This window comes from Bos grunniens, chromosome 13 (assembly GCF_055505025.1).
Source record: "Bos grunniens cultivar Pamir isolate PY7600 chromosome 13, Bosgru_T2T1.0, whole genome shotgun sequence".
In the NCBI taxonomy this organism is placed as follows: Eukaryota; Metazoa; Chordata; class Mammalia; order Artiodactyla; family Bovidae; genus Bos; species Bos grunniens.
In genome coordinates, this window is record NC_141177.1 from 50,312,501 (window position 1) to 50,334,481 (window position 21,981).

General features: G+C 37.2%; 1 protein-coding gene across 9 annotated transcripts in view; it reads right to left on the bottom strand.

Annotated features, from left to right (window-relative positions):
* The window catches only part of EPC1 (enhancer of polycomb 1), a 97,761-nt gene that overhangs the window by 1,787 nt on the left and 73,993 nt on the right, over positions 1-21,981 (bottom strand). For 3 of the 9 annotated variants that reach the window (XM_086334108.1, XM_086334109.1, XM_086334106.1), the window contains 12 exons: positions 16,809-16,954; positions 16,192-16,398; positions 15,684-15,832; positions 14,407-14,566; positions 13,273-13,449; positions 13,104-13,193; positions 12,873-13,021; positions 10,822-11,174; positions 3,341-3,459; positions 3,174-3,260; positions 2,045-2,186; positions 1,574-1,937 (listed from right to left, as the gene is read on the bottom strand). In XM_086334108.1, coding sequence (XP_086190234.1) covers positions 1,574-1,937; positions 2,045-2,186; positions 3,174-3,260; positions 3,341-3,459; positions 10,822-11,174; positions 12,873-13,021; positions 13,104-13,193; positions 13,273-13,449; positions 14,407-14,566; positions 15,684-15,832; positions 16,192-16,398; positions 16,809-16,954 — 2,143 coding nt within the window. Of the gene's footprint in view, positions 1-1,573; positions 1,938-2,044; positions 2,187-3,173; positions 3,261-3,340; positions 3,460-4,097; positions 4,215-10,821; positions 11,175-12,872; positions 13,022-13,103; positions 13,194-13,272; positions 13,450-14,406; positions 14,567-15,683; positions 15,833-16,191; positions 16,399-16,808; positions 16,955-21,981 lie in introns of all 9 variants that reach the window. The other 6 variants (XM_086334111.1, XM_086334110.1, XM_086334107.1 and 3 more) reach the window with 3 other exon arrangements.

Here is a 21,981-nt window from a genome sequence, read left to right on the forward strand (position 1 = left end):
ATGTGGAGCTGAGCAATCAGAAGACCAGGGTCTTAGCCGCTCCAGCCCTTCCACTGTTCTTCAGTAAGAGCAATCATTTATTGACTAGCTTTGACTACACCCTGAACACTAACGAAAATGGGATGAGTCCCCAGCAGACGACGACCACTTCTTAAGTTCAGGGGATTCCCCAGTGGTTCAGTGGTAAAGAATCCACCTGCAATGCAGGAGACGCAGGTTTAATCCCTGGGTCGGGAAGATCCCCTGGAAAAGGGGATGATAACCTTCTTCAGAATTCTCGTCTGGGAAATCCCACAGACAGAGGAGCTGGTGGGCTACTGTCCATGGGGTTGCAAAGAGGCAGACATGACTGAAGTGACTGAGCACACATTTAAAGTTCAAAAGGAGAAAGGATGCTTGGATCAGAAACTAATAGCTATAGTCTGTTGCTACAAAGCTTGCCCCCCTGCCGGGGGCCACTCCAGCTGAGGACGTCTATGGCCTGGCATTCAAGACAACGTCCAGCCTCCTCCTACCATTAACCTTTCCAAATCTCTAGACAGACTAGTTACCTATTAACCTCCGGTCACATCTGTATTTCCCCCCCTTTCTCCTCCTCTTTGCCCAACCAAGATGAAATCTCATTTTCTAAAACATTCCCAGAATACCCTGGGTGTAAAAATATATATTAAAATTATAGCCACAATCTATACAATTAATGACAAGCATATAATGCTTTGTGACACTGCTACAACAATTTTTACCTATTACCTACGATTCTATTAACTTTTCACACTTTTATGCTTGTCCTGTAACTAAACTGAAAACTCCTTGTCTTTCTCTTATTTTTTCAGCAAAGTACTTTGTAAACAGCAAGATTTTAATTACTGTTAATATTTAAAACAGAATAGAGCCTGGGCAAACATTCTAAACCATCTATTGAAACCTAAGAAAACAAGTTGGCATAGTATAAAATAATGATGATTAAAAGTTGACCTGGCATGAATACTGTAACCCTTTTACATTATTTACAGTATTCAGAGCAGCTTAGTGACTAGCCATGGTGGGTCCTATCAATTATGTCCACTTGAAAAGCTGTGGAAGAAGTTATAAGCAAAAGAAACATTCTACAGAGAACTCCTTCCATCCAAAGTTGGAATAAAAGGTGAAATTATTATAAGCTCTTATTATACAAAGAAAATGATGTCCCAATTATAGATGCAATATTCACTATATGCCATTTAGTTCAAATTCTCAGCAGTATGGAATTACAACATTTATCTGTTTAGTTCTTACAAAAATAAGGCATTCTCATCTATACATTTTTAACATACATAAGGAAAAGAGCAAAAAACATAGGGAATTCTCTGGCAGTCCAGTGGTTATGAGTGTGTACTTTCACTGCTGTGACTCGGGTTCAATCCCTGGTCGGGGAACTAAGATCTCACAAGTTACAAGGCATGGCCAAGAACAAACAAAAAACCCCCCAGAAAACCAGAAAGGAAAAACACAAAGAAATAAGTAGAGAGCAGTGCCAGGAAACGTAAGTTAGATCTCTTATTTTCAGACACTCCGAGCTTCGGTGACTACTCACCGTGGAGCAGCATCCACGGAGGACGACGACGGGACCTTGGAAACTTGACAGTTTGCTGCAGCAGCCAGCTTTAAGGCAGACGATGGGACAGCACTTAAAGTCCTAGGTATGTGTCGTGCATTTATGGGGGTGATAGAGTTTACAGTGGCAACTGATGAAGGTACAGTCAATCGAATGTTGTTCCCAATCAGAACCTGAGTTGTGGCGGAGTTGGCAGCGGTCGCCGGGTGACCCGGCGCACTGTGGGAACCCGCAGTCTGGGTCACGCTTGCAGGCTGCAGCAAAGCCGGCCCTGCCGTCGACGGACTCGTGTGGACAAGTGCTGTGGGTGTAGTACTACTGAGGTGTAAGCCCTTGTATACTCCTAGGGAAAAGGAAAGACGCAGCTGAACAACCGCAACTTTGCTTTTGGTTTATTACTGACGTACGTCACAAAAACAATCTCAACTGCTGACATGTCTCTCTCCCTACCTGAGGCTGGAAGGACGCCGTTCACCCCAATTCCGAGCACCACATCCTCCTTCATCTTGAATCCCATCAGTTGTTCCGATGTCACCAAAGCAGAAGCAGCAAATTGAGCACTAGCAGAATCCAAAGTCTTGGACACAAAACCCTACAAAGGAAAACAAGAGCAGAGCTAATCAGCACCACTTACTTTCCAACGACTATTAAAGCTACACAGCTATATGCCAAAATCAGTCTGCACACAAACCAAAGTGGCAAACCACTGAAATATCTTCATTTCTTCTCGACAGTCATAACTTTGATTAATGTTCAGCAACAGCATCTTGTAACCCGAGGATTATAAATTTAAAAAATAAATTCTTTTTTGCTGTACATCGCATTTTGGACCTTAGTTCCCAGGGACTGAACCAACACTCCCTGCATTGGAAGGTGGAGTCTTAACCACTGGACTGTCAGGGAAGTCCCAAGAATTGTGGATTTTGATCTTATGTGACAATATATAACATGGAATTACCAAAATAAACCTTTAAAATGTGGAAATGGTAAACCTCCAACACAAAGTGTTAGACAAGAAACACACTAGTAAAACATTTCAGTGATTTGCAATCAATCAATGCATGAATAAATTCATATAATGAGTAAGTGCATAGGCAAAATTTCCTTCACCAAACTTACATACATACATACACAACCAAAGGCAGCCAAGGGACAGTAACAGAACTACCCCTTTAGAACAGAAGGAACAAAACATCGATCACATCCTAACTCAGCCTAGAGATTAAGAAGCCCCTTGAATTTTTTAAATGACATTTTCCTCTCAGATGTCTAGAGACACAAATCTCAGCCTTCCGTTAAGTTCTATAAATGTGCTTAAATGGCCAATATTTATCATGCTTTAGGTTCAAAAGTGATTTCTTTTAATAGTAAAAGAAGTTATTTTAACGTAATTTTTAATACATTGTAAGAAGAATTAAAAGTTCTCCAGATAATGAGCTGGGTGGGGCTGTAAGTTAAAGAGGTACATTCACAGACTACAAGATCAGGCTTGAAGACAGGGTCTCCATCTCATTTGACTGCGCTTTTAGGTTTTACTTTTTTACAGTAGGAAGCAGAGGGTGACAGCTTCTATACTCACCTGTAATGTTCTTTCTAAACCCTGTATAGAGTGGCTATGATGTGGATTCAGGCGAAAGCCACTTTTCTGCTGGTTAGATGCAAGGTTCTATGACAACAGTTGGTAATTAGAGATGAACTCTGGTGGGAAACAATGAGGGATAATCATAAGACAGACAAATCCCTCACCTGTGGCATGGTGGTGGAGGAATTACTAGTTGCTTGCTGTTGCTGAATTTGTGCAAGCTGCTGTTTCTGCATGAGTGCCAGCTGCTGTTGATGTTGCTGGTATTGTTCGGCTGTAAATGCTGAACATAAAAGGAGACAACACTTTATAGAAAGGCACAGCTATCACACGCAACTTACAATATATGAAAACAAATTTAAGCATTTAAAAAAATTTGCGCAAAATGAAAGCATTTGAGCATCCTGTTAAAGATCACTTCTGAATGAGAATTTCAGCATTTTTATAACCACGCTTGACAAGAGTGGCTTGAGTTTAAAGAGAAATAAAGTGAAACTTTGAGTTGCACATACCAAAGAGAAGTGCTCACTTCCCAAGCTTTGAAACCATTATTTTTTTGGTAAGCTGCGACACTTGTGCTAGACAGTGTAAAAGGTAATACCAGCTTTTCTCAACCGCATGTTGGAAATTCAGCTTTGCACTGAGCTTAAGAAGAGATCCAATAATTACCATCTGGTGTCTTTATTTATTCATACTACTGTCCTAATCCATTCAGATGATCTCCAGCAGTTCTGTGCAGAAATACTAGCTGATCTACATAGTTCTGAATTTTAGTCATTACAAACATTTCCTCCATATGAAATATAAGGTTGTTGGTTTATTACCTTTTTTTTTTTTTTTTAAAAGAACCCATCCTTTAAGTTTAACAGGAAGAAAAGAGGCTCCAAAGGTTAATTAATTTTCCCCACCCAATTAACCCACCTGGAAAAAATCCAGTCAATAAGAACGGAGTTGTTTATGTTGGCTTACTGTACAGAATGATGTCTGAGGAAAGACACTGTGTTATGCTACTTATGTTTGTCTATGGAGAGCTCAGTTCTAAAAAAAACAAACAAAAAAATGTTCATTTATTACCCCCCCAAAAAGTGTGTGCAGTTTTTAAAAAGGAAAACCTTTTTCTTTTTTTTTTTTGCCAATTAAAAAAAAAAAAAGAAAAAAACGTACATACAATCACAACATCTGACTTTAAGGCTTCTTTAAGAAGCCTGTGGTGTTTGGGTAAGAATTATTTCAGAACAGAAAAAAAAGGGTTAGCATGCATCCTCAGTCACTAGGGAATCTATAAACCATGCACATTCCCTCAATCTAAGGTTTAATGTCTTCAAAATGCTGTCAACTAATTTGTCATCTTTAAAGATGTCTTGATAATTTATTTAGAATATTACATCATCAAATTTTGCAATTTTCACTTATAACTCATGAGAATCTTTATCCTCTGGGGCAGAGTTTCTGCCTAGGACAACTAGAAAATACTTAGCTAGAAGTTAGGTAGAAATTCTACCATATTTTAAACAAATCAGAAAATTGTGACATAATATTTCAGAAAACCTCTGAAGTTGCTAGTACTTACACAGACTTTTATACTTGAGCTGAACTAATTTCCTGGGTTACAAAGGCAAAAAATCATTTGTTGGAAAAACTCCACCATTCATTTTCCTATTTTTGGTGTTACAAATCTGTTTAGTTGATATACGTCCTTTGATGAGTTTCTTCTCCTTGTTATTTAGTCAGTCATACTCGATTCTTTTGCGACCCCATGGACTGTGTCCCCAGGCTCCTGTGTCCACAGGATTTCCCAGGCAAGAATACTGGAGTGGGTTGCCATTTCCTTATCTAGGGGATCTTCCCGGCCCAGACACTGAATCCATTATCTCCTGATTGGCAGGTGGATTCTTCACAACTGAGCCACTAGGGAAGCCCTGTTTTTCTTCCTACTATGTTGGTAATCCTCAGATCTGAACTCTGCAGGAAAAATTCTTTATTGATAAATACATTTTTTAATTGATAAAAGGATAATCCATAAATAGTGACATAAAAGCAAGTTTCTGTCAAAATGACCATTTCCATATAACAGAAGTTAAATCAGAACTTAAAAAAAAATTTTTTTTAAATAAGGCTGCCTTGAAACAGATTATAATTTATGCTTAAAAAATTTCATAAAAAGAAACTGCTTAATGCCAAAAAGACAATTTAAGTATTGCTAATATGTTTTTGCAACTTCTACTTTAATTTCGTAAGCTTGAGTGAGTTGCCTAAATCTTGAATTTCCTGGTAGGAGATGCTTAATAAACTTGAAAAAAAAAAAAAAAGACCATAACTGGAAGGTCACGTCATTACACACCTAAAAAACAATAATTTAGCATTCACTGTAGAATAGATCTGTGTTTAGAACTCCATTTATATGAATGAAAATATTCTTTTGCAGAACTTTACTGGTGTTTGTGACTTAAAATTAGCAATACTGAGTTAAAATCAGCAATATTGAGTTAAAATCAATTTCAATAAAGGTTCCAAATATTTTACCCTATTTAAATCAACGTTTTAGTCCTCAGTCTCTGAGGGTTTTGTGAATTTCATTTTTTAAACAACTGTTAACTTCCTAATACAGATCTAGAAATTAAAAAAAATGCAACCAACACTTTAGATCACTAACACTCACTGTGATTTTAGATCCCTATGTTAGCTATTTCTTACATATCTCTATACTCCAGAGTGTAGTTATAAAAATTTCCCTGGACATTCTGATACATTCTAGAAGAAATGCAGAGTAACATATACGCCAGAAGTGATGGTAGTAAAAAACATGGGTCTAGGGGCCAAGAGATCCTGATTTTTCTTTCATTCTCAGCTCTATCATAATTAGCTGAGTACACCTAAGGAAATTACTTAATCTTCTGGAGCTCAGTATGTTTATCTAAAATATACAAGTACTAAATTAGGTGATCATTAAAGTCCTTTTCAAGACATAACATGCTAAAGGGTTTTAGATTTCTTCTGAAAAATAACAATTCCAATCCAAAAGGCTGTATGAATGAGTAAGGAAAGCTTGGACAAAGGTCAGGTAATAACTGGGCAAATAAAAGCTGAACTGGGTTTCACACTGTTCCTTACACAGGAAACTAAGATGACCTTGGATGCCATTATAATTCAAAGCCTAACCAAATTCTAAGTGAAAATAAACCAAAATGACCATATTTCCCTAAATCTCTATCGAAAGGTTTTAGGTTGTATGTCTACCTCTAGATATGGTGTGGTAGTCAAGTTTACAATTCACATGAAGAGGGACAAGCTGGTCTGGTGAACAGATCACCAAACCTAGAATCAGAATCATTTCACAGAACCAAAGAATGTTAGATCAGGAGGGTTTCTTGGTGATTTCCTCTATAACCTCATAATAAAGATGAAGAAACTTTCATCTGAGATCACAAGGATTTTAGTAGTGGAAACTGCTAAACTACCCCGAAACCAATGAGATTTTAAATATAGAAAGAAATAGACAAAAGTTTGTTCTGGATTTAATATCATTTACAAAAAACAATCAGATGTTTTATGTAGCAACAGTGTGCATCATGCTTGCAGAGCCCAGAAACCACCACTGTTTGGGTAGGTTCTAACAATTCTCTCAGGGTAGGAATTTAGATAAAATAATCTAAAACTTCATGAATCCACTTCTTATGCAAAGAATTATCATGTGCCAGGTATACCAGCCCTGGAACAGTCTGGTGTTCAGGCTGCTGGTCTTTAAGTCACATTCCTATAGCTAGAGCAGATCAATGGAATAATCGGGAGAGGTATGGGGAGAGTGATAATTTCAAAAATGAAACAATTTCAAAATTTGAAAATTCAGTCTGAGGTGATGGGATTCTAGGTTACCAGAATATACACTGTGTTTTAAAAACAAACAAATAAACCCAAACATCTATTTTAAAAGATACTCATCAATTAGAAATTTCTTTGAGCAATATAAAGCAGAAAATTATTTTAATGCAAAAAAGAGAGGTCACTTTAAAGAAATAAACATCTGAAATGACTCCACACAGTATTACAATATGACTGACCCCTTAATCAGTAAGCTTGAATTGATAGTATGGAGGTCACAAGCACTTATCAGTTATCTAAAATACCCAATCTGAAAACAAAAATTTGTTGTAATTCATTTGATAACAAACTACAACCAAACCTGAATTCATCTGGCTGCAAACATCTTGAACACGGGATTCTTTGTGGTCAAACCTGCCACTGAGTGTGACTATTCTCAGTAAATACTAATGTATTTTACTATGGGCACCACCCTAGACTCTGCTGAGCAAGTAATTCTGAGTTTTGAAACATATTTGGATAAGGATAAGGTTCTATAAACTTAAAATATCTAGCAATGAAAACATTCAGTGTTCAAATCTAGTTACTGTCCTACAATAAGATTAAAATTTTATGCTAACTAATAAGACCTACTACTGCACAGCACAGAAAACTCTCCTCAACACTCCATAATGACCTATATGGGAAAAGAATCTAAAAAAGAGTGGATAACTGTATTAATATATGTATAACATTCAGTTTGCTGTACAGCAGAAACTAACACAACACTGTAAATCAACTATACTCCAATGGAAATCTAAAAAAATTTTTTTAATGCTACAAATAGAAGTAAACTGTGCTGCTGAGTAAGCTACAGATATGGAGACTTAGAAACTATCAATCTAGCTACAAATTTCCCATTGACTTACGAAAATAAATCTATCCTGCAGATATGGGAGTTTAGAAAAATGACTTAAAATGCTGATAAAATTTCACTGAGAAATAGGAATTCAAATCATGAATATATAATGGTGGTTTAAAAATCACTTTTCTATTTTCAGTCTTTCTGAATTAGAGTCCTTCCTAATTATGAAGAAAGGTATTAATCTGAATCCATTATACCTTCAAACACATGCAAATGAACAGTCATGCAACCAACAGTAAGTTTTTAAAGACTTTTTTTTTTCTTTTGTCTGCACCTCATGGCTTGTGGGATCTTAGTGCTCTGGCCAGGGACTGAACCTTGGCAGTGAGAAAGTGTGAAGTCCTAATCACTGGACTGCCAGCAAATTCCTCAAAGACATTTTTGTAGATGAAAATACTAGAAAAATATTCTTGAAAATTGTCTAAATCACATTTTTTACTAAAGACTATTTAAAATACACCATTTATCCTTAAGTACTAAAATCTAGTCCTAGAAGTTCTAACATGGTGTCACCCTGCTGTACCGTATTCAGAAGACCAAGCACTCTAGCACCTGACTACCCATCTGGCTGCACAGCTATGCAAAGTGGTGAGGACCGGGAAGCAAGCAAAAGACTCTGACGCTTGCCTACAGAAGCTGTGTGCTGGAGTGCACGCCCTGTGCTGAGAACGATGGGCTTCAGATGCCATCATGCAGTTCCTATTTGGAAGTGAGAAGAGGCACTTCTAGAGGATTATTTAGAAAAGGGGTAATCAGTCCAGAGGGCATTACTCTGTCACAGCACACATATAAATATTAATATTTAAAACAATGATAGAATTAATAAAAAGTGGCTAAATTGATACCCACGTATTTGGCTTAAAATAGCAGGCAAGTGTATCAGCTGACTTGTATGTCACATAATGACTGGGTAAGGTCTAAAGTCAGTGTGGTAAATATTAAGCCTAAAAAAATTCCTTTAGCAAGTAACATGATGAGTCCATCTCCTTCTTTCAGTAAGCCCAACACAGCCAGTTTTTCCTCTGGCATCAGACTAGATCAGAGTTTCTGTGGCTGAATTCCAGACAGAGTAGTTATGTTTGCATTTAGGGGCTATGACAAATGAAAAAAAAAACCTACTTTAAAACTACATCAAACGAGATGAGATCTTAACAGAGGGTGAGGTAGCAATGCAGGCACTGACGCTGCAGAAGGAGCCGTAACAGACTCACTTCCCTCACTGCCAGAGTGGCTCACGCTTCTAGTTCAACTGTACTTAGAATCCTCTGTAACAGCTGAACTGCTAAATAAAGGTTTTTTTTCTCCAGGGGAATTCAATGAAGTTAAAGGTACACATGACATGAGTTCACTGTTATATACTTAACAGCGAAAAGCTTTAGGTTTCTGGAATATTCACAAACATGAAAGAATAAAGTGTTACCCTAAAGCAATTCTGTAAGTATACAGAAAGATCTAGGAAATTTATGGGAAAACTGAGAATTAAGTGCAAGAGAAAACAAATGATAAATCCACCCATTTAATCTGATCACATATATAGGGGGAAGGAAATAATGGAAAAGAAAATTACACAGTTATTAAAGATTTTTTCAGCTAAATTTTCAGTAATACTACTGTTCCATGTTCATCTTTTAACATTCATTGGCAAACATAGATCAAGTAACTGTTACACTATCAATGCTCATTTAAGTAGTATAGCAAAACAATTTATGTGAAAAAGATCATATAAGATCCTTAGGATAGTTATACAACTTAAAGAAGTGGAGAAGATAAGAAATTGGTCCAACAAGCCAGTTTTCTACATCTAGTCCCAAAGAATTTTAAACAACTTAATCTTTATCAGGGAAGCATAAGTTTATACTATTAAAATCTCTTCACTCACACCATATAAGACCTTCATGCTGAAAAATCCTTTTGACTTTTAAGACTATAAAAGCAGAGAAAAACTGAATCTTCATGATATAGACTCCAAAATTAATGGGATTGTAAGTAATCTGTTAGGTAGGCCTCAGAATTATTTAGATTATCTTCTACTTGATTTATGAAATGGGTTTATATTTCTTATGAGCTGAAAGACTTCCCTTTCATAGAAGTATTTTATTTCTAATCACAAAGAATATTAATTTATGGAACCTTTTCTGAAGGTAATGAGGCACATTTTCATGTTTCTTAGGTTTAACTGTAGCCTTACCAGATAATTAGGGGGACAGATTAAATTATCTTTATAGCCCTTTCAAAATCTATATTTAAATTATCTTTATAAATATCTGCAGTAACAACTTTAACAGTGAATTTCTATCATCTACATGCCTCAAACAACTGGCATTTGCTTTAAAATAGAAAACTAAAATTTGGGGAATATTTTAAGTAGATGACATTTATATTAGACCCATTTCACAGTGTAGGCATAATGCTAAAGTACATATTACCTGAAATGTTTCCAAATTATTAGCATAATCCTTAAACTTAGATGTCCTAAGTCCTTAAATGTCCTTAAAGTTAGTGTCCTCTTATAAATTATTCTGAATTACTGTGTCAGCAGAGAAAGAGTGCCTATCTATCAAGTTGCTGGCTTACTTCAAAGCAGTCTAGTAAAAGCCCAGAGAAGTATCCACTATCAATTTACGGTCCATTTTCTTTCCATATTATTTGAAAATTTAATAGCTGACTCTTGGTGGTTCACAAAGTGCAACAGGAAACAAATGCCATACATTATAAACAGCACTAAAATTCTTGGGTGTGCAGAAATGTTTAAATGAAGACACATGCACAATCGGGATTCAAATAAATTCTTAAACCTAGATTTTAAAAGAATATATTTTAAGAGAAGGGGACTTTTAGCTGTAAAAATAACAGACCACATATTCCCAAAACTGATGAACCCGAGGCTTCTACAGAAACGCACATCAAAACGAATGAACGTACCAAAGTGTGCTGAACCACTGCTGCTTTTGCTTTGCGTAGAGGTACTGCATGTCTGGGTCCCGGGTTGTGCTGTGCCTGTTCGATTTATACTCCTATACAGTTTTCGACAGGAGAGCTCATCATTGTCACTGTCATGTAGGGATGGTGTCCGAGGCCTAAAATGCCGCCATCTACATGATTTGATATTGACGAGTATCTGACTGAGGTCTTTAGAGAAAGATTTGTCCGAGGTATTTATTTCTGAGGTATTGGCAGACTGATTGACTGGAGAATGTTGTGGTGAGGAAAGCATGTCCAGATCCAGATGGCGAAACACGCTGTCGTAGTCTGAGTGCGCTCTGTCCAGTAAGACCCTGATAAAAATCAGTCAGAAAATGTATGTAGGACAGCTATTCAGAATTTACACAAGAGTTTTTTTCTCTTCCCTCCCCAAGTCCCCCAAAGCCATCTCCTACCGAATACTTAAAAGCTATAAATTTGATTGTTTCAGTATTTGGCTCCGTAGGCTAAACTCTCAATTTCTGTTAAGGTTCTTTCACTTTTTAATGGTTCGATTAGAGAAGAAAGTACTCCACCTTGAAGAATAAAGTAAGCTGTCCAACTTACAACAGAAAGCCTTCTAACAATATGTTACTGTCACCATACAAGAGAATTTGATCTTTCACTTCCATTACAAAGCACCAAAACATTTATGAAGCATTGCTAATGTATCTGTTTCTTAAGCAAAAAAAAAATTTTTTGAGGGAAGAGGTAGGAGAAAAACAAAAAAAGTATGTGATCTTTGGATATTTTACACTATTAAAATTTCTTACACACAAAATATTTGAAGTCACCACTTGAGAGGATTTATTTTTACTTTATTTATATAAACTTTATAAATGAATCCATCTGCTAACACTAACTAATGCTAGTATAGAATAAAATATAGCCAACATAGAGAACTTTCACTACTAATGATGAGGTTGAAAAAGCACTCAATAAAATGTGTCTTAACTGGATAATTCTAAACTAACATGAAGTGATAACAACTGCAATTAAGATAAAAAATGAAAGAAATGTGTATGTCATTAATTTACTGTAAATTAGACCCTTAGGTTTCTTCCTGAAGGCAGCTTGATCTGTTTTGCCTTTTAATTTTTTTTCACTAATACAACACGAGTCTTTCTTTTCCTTCGCTTTCATGTGTTTGGCAATCCCTCCCCTCGCCACACAACTTCTCACCTAAAGACCTCCAGAGCATCAAGGACTCCATCAGGTCTAGACAAAGGCAGGTGTCCTGACAAGCTGAGGTCAAGATCAGGTTCTGCATGGAGCCAGGAGCCTTTCCTCTGATGAGTTAACCCAGTGTACTAGTTATACGACATTTCTTAGCCTATTTAATCCTTTTTCTCAGTATCTCCCAGAATGCCTAAAATAATTCTGGGTAATTTCTTTAATGTCATATGGGATTCCCTGATAGCTCAGTTGGTAAAGAATCCACCTGCAATGCAGGAGACCCCGGTTCGATCCCTGGGTTGGGAAGACCTGCTGGAGAAGGGATAGGCTACCCACTCCACTATTCTTGGGCTTCCCTTGTGGCTCAGCTGGTAAAGAATCCGCCTGTAATGCAGGAGACCAGGGTTTGATCCCTGGGTTGAGAAGATCCCCTAGGGAAGGGAAAGGTTACACACTCCAGTTTTTCTGGCCTGGAGAATTCCATGGACTGTATAGTCCATGGGGTCACAAAGAGTCAGACATGACATTTTTTTAATGTCATAGAATTTATGTAATCATGATGTACACTTGTTTTCATCTACCTCTGAGGACAGATGTCTGAGGTTTTCAATTTTGAGAAGAAAAGCAGATCCATTAGGGAACCACTAGTTATGCATTAAAAGCTACTGTTGTGTAACAGGCAACAAAGTGGCAAAGTATCTTAGTCAAAAAAACACAAAAAACCAGTTAAGAAGAGCAGGTGGGACGAAATGAGCTCTTTGGAAGGATCACCTCATTCTAAACTTTCCATCACCCACATCTAAGACATCCCTCTGCTAGGAGCAGAGATGCCTCACCTTCCACCGCGCCCAACCCGTCTTCGTGCAAATCCGATGCACCGCTGGGGCACAGTCAGGGTGGTCAGGCAGTATCGGTATCGCACATCCCCTATTCCTCCGTCGCTAGGACTAGTCCAAGGCCAGTTGCCAGTTTGGTCTAAGTGAGGCTTAAAAAGAAGAATCCAAATTGTTATTTTTTGTCAACTAAAGGTAAACTGTTTGTTATTTACAAAGACAATCCACACTTACAGCGTAGTACTGACAGCCTGCCTTCCTTCGGAAAGCAAAAGGGCCATCGGGATCATTCTCTTCCTCAGCTTCTGAAGAGCCAGACAGAACCTTTAAATAAAAGGTAGTGCATCAGATTGTGTGCCTTCCTATGTTCCTCATCTCGTTTACAGAAAATCCTTGCACTCACCTGGGAGAGAGGCTCTTCATCTGAGCTGGGGAAGTCATACTGGTTCAGGTCTTTAGCGTTGAAGACCGGCAGCGTGGTGGGGCTGGCCTGTTGAGGAGCAGCAGCAGCAGACGAAGGTAAGACTTTGGGCTTCTTTTCATATTTACGTTTAGGTCGGATAAGATCGGCCTTATCTTGCTGCAATAGTCATGAATTAAACACCAGAAATCATGGTCAACAAAATCAAAGTTTGGGGGAAGTTTGAAAATAAGTTTACTGCTAACATGGACTCATAGGAGATACAAGACTGTTACGTTTTGTCATTTTCTAATATAAGTCTTAGAGGTCGTTCTCTGTGAAAACATGAGTATGTTCCTACAACCTAAACATGATCATAAAATACTTTGTTTCTATTAAAGTAAAAGAAGAGAAGTTCTCCTGAAATCCTTTAACTACAATTAGTATTTACTGCTGGCTTCTATATCTTTTTCTTAACTTTCTAAAAAATTCTAGGAATTTTTTAAAAGGAACTTTTAGTTAGTCTTCATCCTAAAGAAATAACAAATCAATACTGGGGAAGTAATATTGAAAACATATACACAAAGCAAACTTCAGATAACTGTTAACATAGTGAAAACAAATCCATAGTACTGAGGTATTAAAAAAATAAAGAGTAGTAAAGACTTGCTAGCTCTACAATGAAAGCAAATGGTGAGCAGTTTTAGAGGATAAAGATATGAAAGCACTAAAGCAGGAAACAACTCAGGGATAAAATACATAGGCAAGAGTGATGAATACAGTTACACATTAGAAATACACATGGCAGGTGAGGGCAGAGGTGAGGAGAGATATGAATTTGAGGTGGAGGCAACAGGCAAGGAAGATCAGAGGCAAAAGTGGTATTTGGTAGGAAGAAACAGATCATGGCGAGTATAATGTTTGTGTAAATATGCTAAGTATTTATATCAAGCTTTATGAAGTTTATGGCATTATGGTTTTTAAAGAAAAGTTAATGAAACTATAAGGTATCTCTCTTTACAATTTCTACTGCTATAGGCCAGTCTTAAATCAAAAGCTGGCTTTCATGGTAGGGTTTATAAACAAATTTCTTTTTACTCTGATTCTAATGATAAAAATCACAAACATTCTGATCACCTTATTAACTTTAAATTCCTTCACGTCCATCGCCTCCTGGTGTTTGAACTGACTGCTGTTGGCGATGGGGATGAGGGGGATGGTGTATGTGGGCTTCACTGGCTGCCTCTGAGCCATGACCTCAGACATGATCTCCCCACTGTAGTCACCCAAATTATACCTGAAATGGTATGAAAAGGTTTATAGAGTTAGTTCTTGTAAGCACTTACCGTCATGACAACTAATAACTAACTCAGATATTAACTATAAACCCTGATGAAACTTAAGGTAAGATTACAGGTAAACTACCTGATGAATATTTATTAAAAGTAAAGATTACATAATTCCTATTGCTTCTTTTACTTTTTGGCTTATGGCTTTATCATGCCACCATTAATAGATAACCATGGCGGGGGAGAGGGGGATTTAATTTTAACATAGCAATTTTGGTGGCAGATTTGGTGGAGATGTTGAAATTCATGCCTCAAATGGTACTGAGGAACTTTCTGCTAATTTGAGTTGCCTGTGCCATAAAACTAATTTTTCTGAAATGAATCATAAGAAATTGAATAGTGATTTCCTTTGGGAATAGGGACCTGGAAACAGGGGAGTGTAGCCTGAAGTTTTCACCATGCTTCTGCTGAAGGATTGTGTGTGTGTATTTCATCGCTCAGTCATGTCTAACTCTTTTGCGACTCCATGAACTGTAGCCTGCCAGGCTCCTCTGTCCATGGGATTTTTCAGGCAACAATTCTGGAGTAGAATGCCATGCCCTCCTTCACGTGATCTTCCCAACCCAGGGATCAAACCCGCGTCTCCTGCACTGCAGGTGGATTCTTTACTGCTGAGCCACCGGGGAAGCCACACTGAAGGATTATCTAGGTATTAAGAATACGGGCCTTTTCCCCATCCCTGTTTTATACTTTTCTGTTAAAAAATCTCAGCATGTGTTAAGAAAAAATTCAGTATCATTTAGTAAACAAAATAAAAACTTTAGAAGTGACAAATGTTCTCTCCCTCATGGCTCTGCACTAACTCAAGTCTAAAAGAAAATGATTTTGAAATGGAAGTATCTTGCATAACAATTTTACTGAACCCAGTCACTTTAAAAGTGAAACTAGAGAGAGGAAGGCATGTAAAATTACAGAAAGTACATCAACACCACATATTTCAGCAGTCTCTAACTATTATTAAAAGAATGTATTTCTGGAGTTACAGAAAACTTCTTAGGAAATAAATGACCTCTACACAAAATTCTAATGGTGCTGTGCTTCTCATGCTATTAAAACATACTTTACCTCTTTTCCATAATTTCCAGTGTTAAGTGCAATAGCTCTCTTTTACTCTTTTCTCTTCTTTTTATCATCTCTAGAATAGTAACAGCCCGGCTTAGGTCTCGACGCAGCTTAAGCATTTTTTCATAAGAGGCTTCATCATTTTTGCGATTCTGCAAGTATGAATTTGCTTGTTTAATGTCAGTAAGCATTTCTGAGTATAGCTGGTGACATATAAGAGTATATATATATTTGAAAGGTGAGATTAGAATTTAAAGACACTGAAAGGGAACATGGATCACCGGGAAATCAATTTTGAATATGGTTTTTAATGAAACAACATAAAGATACATCATTAATAACTCAGTAATGAATTTAAAGGCAGATTCATTTTAAATTAATATTTTTCATTATAAAATGTAGAAAGTCTATCTAAATACAAAACAGGTTTCTGATGCTGAGGCATTTATAACTATAAATAAATTTTCTTACATCAAAAAAATTACAAAAAAATCTCCCCAGGTTTCCTTACTTTCCGTGTCTGCATTTTTTCAGTTCGTCTTCTAAAAGCCACGTAAGGATCATTTGTGCTCGAACCATCTCGCTTCTCTTGTTTTACTGATGGGATAAGAGACGGACCTCGACAGTTTTTTCTCTTTTTAATCCAGTACTCATAAACTTCTCTAATTAATTCATCGTCTTCTTTTAGCAGTAGTTTGGCTTCCTGCAGACTGACTGGCTAAATGTAAAATCATTATGTCATTTTCATATAATACAAAGAAAAGGTTCAAAAGTACTTCTAATTTAAATGACAATCATCAGAATAATAGTATTAACAATAGCAAATATGCTGAGTACCTTGTACATGTCAGATAACAAGCTAGACGCTTTATGTAAAATATTGTATTTAATTTTCACAACAATCCTGTAATGTTTTTCATCTTTATTTTACACACTAGGAAACAGACACACATAGAAATTTAGACCTTCTGCTGAAGGTTATATAGGCTAGAAATGGACAGAGATATGAATACAAGCTTGTCCAGAGCCTGCTCACTTACCCTCTTTCCAACTTTACACTGTTTTCACACAAAGAGATACTTATATATATATATATACTCATTCATTATATATACAATGAAGCTGTACCTGCTGACCACTGCCTTTTTCTAGACGGTCAATCATCTCCTCAAACTGCAATGGGCAGATGTCCATTTTCTTCTTCAGTTTATTCACAAATACTTCATCTTCAGAATCCAAATCATAATCGGGCTGCTCAGCATCCAAACTAAAAGCTGACAGAAGAAACCACACGCGATCATTTACCGCGTGGAAACACAGACAGAAACCTCTCACTGATATCTGGGTTATCTCTAGGGAAACAGGGAAGATTTTTAAAAAGATTTTGTTTTCAGACTAGAAAACAATCTAAGCTTCCTGCATTTAAAGTTTAAGAAAGAAGACCATCTTTATTGTTAAAAGTGATAAAAGACTGGCTGTGACCTGTGACCCCATCCCACACAAAGCAAACTAGAAGCCCACTAGTAAAAACAGAAAGAGATTGTTAAATGCGCTGGGTTGAACTGAACAAAAATTCTGTAGCTCAAAAATGATAAAATATCAGCAATTTCATGGGATTTAATACCATAATAGAAGGATAAGGTTTTTAAGTAAGATTGTTTCTAGAATGCTTAAGTCCTATTTTGTAAATTATTGAACCGCTTCACTGACAGCTCGGGGGTGGTATTTGAAGCTGAAGTGTTAGCCACGGCCAATAAGGGTAACAGCTGTCACTCAGTGAGCTCATTCCTGTCGAGGTTTGTTCCCTCATGAGAATCACTGTCATAGTGAGAGAAATGGGAAGTTTTCCTTTCAAGGAAAATTTCCCTTTCAAAATTTGTCAAGACATGGGGGGAAAAAAAAAGGCAAGAACCACTGCTTTACACAATACTGTCAAATGTTGTTCAATTACTTTGCAAAATTAAACTAGTTTGATAATAATGTAAGTGAAATATTAAGAAGCTTGATACCAAAATCTGTCTCATACCTTTTCCTTCATTCAACAGTTCCTCCTAAGTTCCCACCACCTTCAAACCCACAACCGTGCAATTGTATGAGGCCCTTTCTGGCGGGCCTTGCTAGTTGCATCTGCACATTATGACCCAACAACATCAAATTCTGTTTGTTTCAAACAGCAGGCTCCTCTTTCCCTGTCTTTAGGCCTTTACATTGGCTCTTTCCTGCCTGGTCCACCAGGCAAACGACTCATCTTTACAAAACCCAACCTGACATCAACTCCTGTGGAATCCTTTCTGGACTGCCCCCTACCCAATAAGTGGTTCCTAACTATTTTATCTTTTTTAGAAGTTATGAACCCTCTCTCTCCAAAAAAACATGGTGTAAACATATAGTATTTTACATAAGTTACAAGCAGAAAATTCAAATGTCCTTAAAACAGCTTGTGGCACTAAGGTTAAACAATTCCTGTCCTAGATCACTCCTCTTCTTTTGTACTACTGTTACACATACTTAACAATCTTATTTGCTAAACATTCAAATATGCTCAATTTTCTTGAGCAGAGGGATTGTATCTCATTTATTTCTGTCACACTGAACACTCAACTCCTCAGTCCTTACCAGGGTCTCACATCTAGAGGCACACAATGTTCATCTGTTTCTCATAAGTGGTGATAATTTTGGTCACCAGTCAAGAAACTGCCCAATATTCCACTGTGTTATCTCTGGCCCATGCCCCCCTCCACCATCTCGTAACTAATAAGCAGTTTGTGGGGAGAGCTTAAGACCATGCAAATACCCTGCTCCTCATCATAATTTCCTCTTAGGTACACACATTGGTGATTCTTATGTGAGTCAGTCTTGATCGTGTAATTGCAAAAATGATTTTCTGGGTTTCTTTGAATTATTTTTTTAAAAAACTTTTATTTTGTATTGGGATATACAGCTGATGTTGCGATAGTTTCAAGTGGACAGCAAAGGGACTCAGCCACACATATACATATAACCATTCTCCCCCGAACTCCCCTCTCATCCAGGCCACCATAAAACACTGAGCAGAGCTCTTTGTGCTATACAGCAGGATCTTGTTGGTTATCCATTTTAAATATAGCAGTGTGTACATGTCCATTCCAAACTTCCTAACATCCTTTACTCCACCATTCTCTTCGACATAGCACCATTCTGCTCTTGGCTGGCATTCTCTACTGTAAAACCGTGAGACTGATCTACTCCACCACTTAGCACTCTGTTTATTACCAGTATGGAACTCAGGATTTTTTACTTTTACAATGGTTCACAATTCATTACTGTACTCAACTATTCCATTGCTTAAAACGTCCCCAAACTAGCCAGCGGAAACTCCGATGTCCTCCTGTGATATGCCTCTGCCATTTTTGTGAATTCTTAATTTCTGGCATAACAAGATGTTCAGGTTTATGTTGACTTACCCTCCCCCAGCCCTGGGATCAGCCATCTTTCCACATATTCTTGGTCCTATTTAGTGGTTACGGATCAGGGACTAGGTGTTAGATGTGCTTATTGCTACTGAATATTTTTGCTTCTTGGCTTTACCAGTGGACAGAACCAGAAATGCACAGATCTGTATCTTTACACACACACACACATTCAAATACACAAGACTGCCTTTTAAAAGAGATTTCCTTTGAGGATTAGCAAGAGAATCTTGAGACTCAAATTTGAGGGGAAGGGAGGAGAGATTTGTTCCTGCCTATTCAGGTCAGAACTGTTTTGTCCTTTCTTACAGTATGAATAGGAAAGGAGAAGTCCTAGTTGTACAATCTCAGTTCAGTCGCTTAGTCGTGTCTGACTCTTTGCAACCCCATGGACTGCAGCATGCCAGGCCCCACTCTCTATTACCAACTCCCGGAGTTCACCCAAACTCATGTCCATTGAGTCGGTGATGCCATCTAACCATTTCATCCTCTGTCGTCCCCTTCTCCTCCTGCCCTCAATCTTCCCCAGCATCAGGGTCTTTTGCAAGGAGTCAGTTCTTCACATCAGGTGGCCAAATTATCAGAGTTTCAGCTTCAGCATCAGTCCTTCCAATGGAATATTCAGGACTGATCTCCTTTAGGATAGACTGGCTGGATCTCCTTGCAGTCCAAGGGACTCTCAAGAGTCTTCTCCAACACCACAGTTCAAAAGCATCAATTCTTTGGCACTCAGCTTTTTTTTATAGTCCAACTCTCACATCCATACATGACCACTGGAAAAACCATAGCCTTGACTAGATGGACCTTTGTTGGCAAAGTAATGTCTCTGCTTTTTAATATGCTGTCTAGGTTGGTCATAACTTTCCTTCCAAGGAATAAGCGTCTTTTCATTTCATGGCTGCAATCACCATCTGCAGTGATTTTGGACATCTAGAAGCTTCCAGATCACCAATTAAAAGAGAAACAACATTAAGACCCCTTGGACCAGGAGAAGTTGAACAACACTCTCAAACAGCTGAGGAATTATTAACAGTTTGGAACTAAAGCAGGGGATAATGGTTTTAAAACAGGTTTCTTCCTTCACTGCTCTGATAGGATAAAAGGGAGAAAAGTATGATCTCTTTCCTAAACCTATTAAAGACAAGAATAACATTGAGATTTTCCAAATAAATGTTCAATGAAATGTTAACAGAATACATGTAAAGAATACATCTGAAAAATGCTGAGTTAAAATAAACTTTCCTTTTTAATTGCAAGGTTCCCAGAGCCTACAGAGTAATATGTATTGTAACTCTGGGGTAGAGAGGGAAATATAACATGTAATCATTCTCAAATGTTTCTAATCACTACTTTTTAAGGCAATACTATCATCTTGAAAACTCCAAGGAATAGTCTGTGTAAACATTAGCTTAAAAGTTTTATAAAACAGAAATTATAAGAATTGAAATGAACCAGTCTATATACATAATTTGATACAATGTACCCTTCATAAGCAATGTATTAGACTACCTGGCATTCAATGTTCAATTGCAACTTTGCAGAAATTTGTAATATAACTAGCCTTTTTTTGTGTATTGTAATATAAAAGTCAATACCAATTTTTTAAAAATTAACATCACTTTTATACAATCTCTTCCCAGAAAATAAGAGGAAACACTACCTAACTTGTTTTATGAGGCCAATATTACTCTGATACCAAAACCTGACAAGACAGAGCACACATTCACAAAAAGATTAACAATATCTTTCACGAATTTAGACAGAAAACTTCTCAATAAAATCCCACCCAACAATGTATGGAAAACACACACACACACACACCCCCCACAGCCAAATGTGATTTATTCTAGGTATGCAAGGCTGGTTCAATATTTGACAACCAACCAAGGAAACCCATCACATCAGAGAATAAAGAAGGAGGGAAAAATCACATGACCTTATTAACTGATGCAGAAAAAGCAGCTGACAAATTCAATAGTCAGGATAAAAACTCCCAATACACTAGGAACAGAGAACTTTCTCAAACTCTTACAAGCAACTACAAAAAACCCCCTTCAGGTGACATAATGCTTAACGGTGAAAGACTAAATTTTTTCCCTTAAGATCAGGAACAAGGCAAGAATGTCTGCTCTCAACACTGTATTCAAGTTCTAACCATTATACTAAGACAAGAAAGAGAAATTAATAACATACAGGTTGGAAAGGGAAAGCAAAACCATTTCTATTTGCAGACTACGACATGATTTTTCTCCATTTAGAAAATCCCAAAGAACCTGCAAACATCTTCTAGAACTAACATGCAATTTCAGTTAAGGCCACAGGACACATGCTCAGCATACAACTGAACTGCATTTCTGCATACTGACAATAAACAGATGGAAACAAAAATCAAAAGTACAATACCATTTTCAATTGTGTCAAAGAAAACAGGTATAAAAAAAAAAAGTACTAAAACACCATGGATCTTCATGATGAAAATTATAAAGTGTCAACTAAAGAAATCAAAGGCCTAAATACCTGGAGAGTCATATTGTGGTCATGGACTAGAAGACTCAACACAGAAAGAAAAGATGTCAGTTCTCCCTACAATGATCTAAAGATTTAAATGCAATTCCTATCAAAATCACAGCAAGTTTCTTCACAGACACACTTATTCTAGTGGCATTTTTAGGGAAATATTTACAGGGAAAAGCCTTAGAATACCCAACACAATCTTGAAAAAAAAAAAAAAAGGAGGAAGCATTTCCCCAATGTTAAGGATTATCATATAGCTGCAGTAATCGAGACAGTGGTACTATCTTGGGATAAACACAGGGATCAGTGGAGTAGAATACAGAACCCACAAACAGAGC